We start from the raw sequence: 1,788 nt of genomic DNA on the forward strand, positions 1-1,788 counted from the left end.
ATCACCACACACCAAAATTAACTCAAAATGGATTAAGGATCTGAATATAAGACCTGAAACAATAAAATGCATAGAAGAAAACATAGGAACTAAATTCATGGACTTTGGACTTAAAGAGGATTTTATGATTTTGACTTCAAAGTCAAGGGAAATAAAAGCAAAAATAAGTGAATGGGACTTCAAACTAAACTAAAAAGCTTCTGCACAGCAAAAGAAACCATAAACAAGGTACAGAGACAACCATCTGAATGGGAGAATATATTTCCAAGCAACACCTCCAATAAGGGCCTAATATCTAAAATATACAAAGAACTTACACAACTCAGTAACAATAACAAAAAAATGATCCAATCAAAAAATGGGTAGAGGACCTGAACAGACACTTCTCCCTAGTGGACATACAAATGGCCAAAAATTTTTGAAAAGATGCTCAACCTCACTAGCTATTAAGGAAATGCAAATCAAAACCACAATGAGATACCATCTCACACCTGTTAGAATAGCTATAATCAACAGGAAAAGTAATAACAAATGCTGGAGAGGATGCGGAGAAAAAGGAACCCTCATACACTGCTGGTGGGACTGCAAATTGGTACAGCCACTATGGAAACAATATAGAGGTTCCTCAAAAAAACAAGAATTGATCTACTATATGACCCAGAAATCCGTCTACTGGGTATTTACCCCAAAGACTTGAAAACATATATCCAAAAAAGATATTTGCACACCGATGTTTATAGCGGCATTATTCACAGTGGCCAGGACATGGAAGCAATCGAAGTGTCCTATGACAGATGATGGATAAAGAAGCTGTGGTACATATATACAATGGAATATTACTCAGCCATAAGAAGAGTGAAATACTCCCATTTGCGACAACATGGATGGATCTCATGATAATCATGCTAAGCAAAATAAGTTAGAAAAAGTTGAAAACCACATGATATCACTCATATGTGGGATATAAACCTAAAAGCAACAAACAAACAGGACAAACAGAGCCTCATGGACATGGACTATAGACTAGTGGTTACCAGAGGGTAGGGGGAGTGGGGAGAGGTAGATGGGGGTGAAAAGGGTCAAATATGTAGTGATAGAAAGAAATCTAATTATGGGAGGTGAACACAGAATGCGATATATATATGCCTTACTGTTGAATTGTACACCTGAAATTTACTGGATTTTGTTAACCAATGTCACCATAATAAAAATAAATTAAAAAAAAAGGAAGAAGAAAACAAAACAGAGGGGTAAAAAGGACAAATAATATAAAGGAGAAGAACCAGAAAAGAGCTATAAAATGAACTCTTCTCATAGGTGGCATTATGTGTTTCTATGTTTAATATCAAAGTAAACTTTTTTTCAAATGTATTTCAGTAGACGAGTTCAATTTTAAATTTATTTCAGACATTTAAAGCATAATGTTTTTAAAAAATCTCCCTCTACTGGATGTTTATGCTGCTGTATGGATACATGGCTATGTTCCTTCTTTACAGCCTTTGTGGCTCTAGAGTCAGACACCTACCCCTACCCCCAAAACACACACACACACACGCACGCACACACACACGCACGCACGCACACGCACACACACACACACAGTGTGGTTACCGTGGGCCCTTTACGGGGTTGTTGTTGCAGGGCTCCCACTTGCCAGAGCCAACAATGCTGGACTCTATGTAGTACCCAACCAGCTCTTTAGCATCTTTGGATTCCTCCCATGTAACAATTACTGATGTGTCTGTATTTCTGCTTGGGATGATTTTGCCTGGGGCCTTGGGGATATCT

At 37.8% G+C, this 1,788-nt stretch overlaps 1 protein-coding gene across 1 annotated transcript in view; it reads right to left on the bottom strand.

The window, feature by feature from the left end:
- Window positions 1-1,788, bottom strand: part of MYOM1 (myomesin 1) — a gene marked incomplete at its 5' end in the record, with an annotated part of 103,970 nt that overhangs the window by 73,175 nt on the left and 29,007 nt on the right. The window contains one exon of the mRNA XM_011360499.1: window positions 1,612-1,786. Coding sequence (XP_011358801.1) covers window positions 1,612-1,786 — 175 coding nt within the window. The remainder of the gene's footprint in view (window positions 1-1,611; window positions 1,787-1,788) is intronic.

The sequence above is a fragment of the Pteropus vampyrus genome, unplaced genomic scaffold (assembly GCF_000151845.1).
Source record: "Pteropus vampyrus isolate Shadow unplaced genomic scaffold, Pvam_2.0 Scaffold55, whole genome shotgun sequence".
Classification (NCBI taxonomy): Eukaryota; Metazoa; Chordata; class Mammalia; order Chiroptera; family Pteropodidae; genus Pteropus; species Pteropus vampyrus.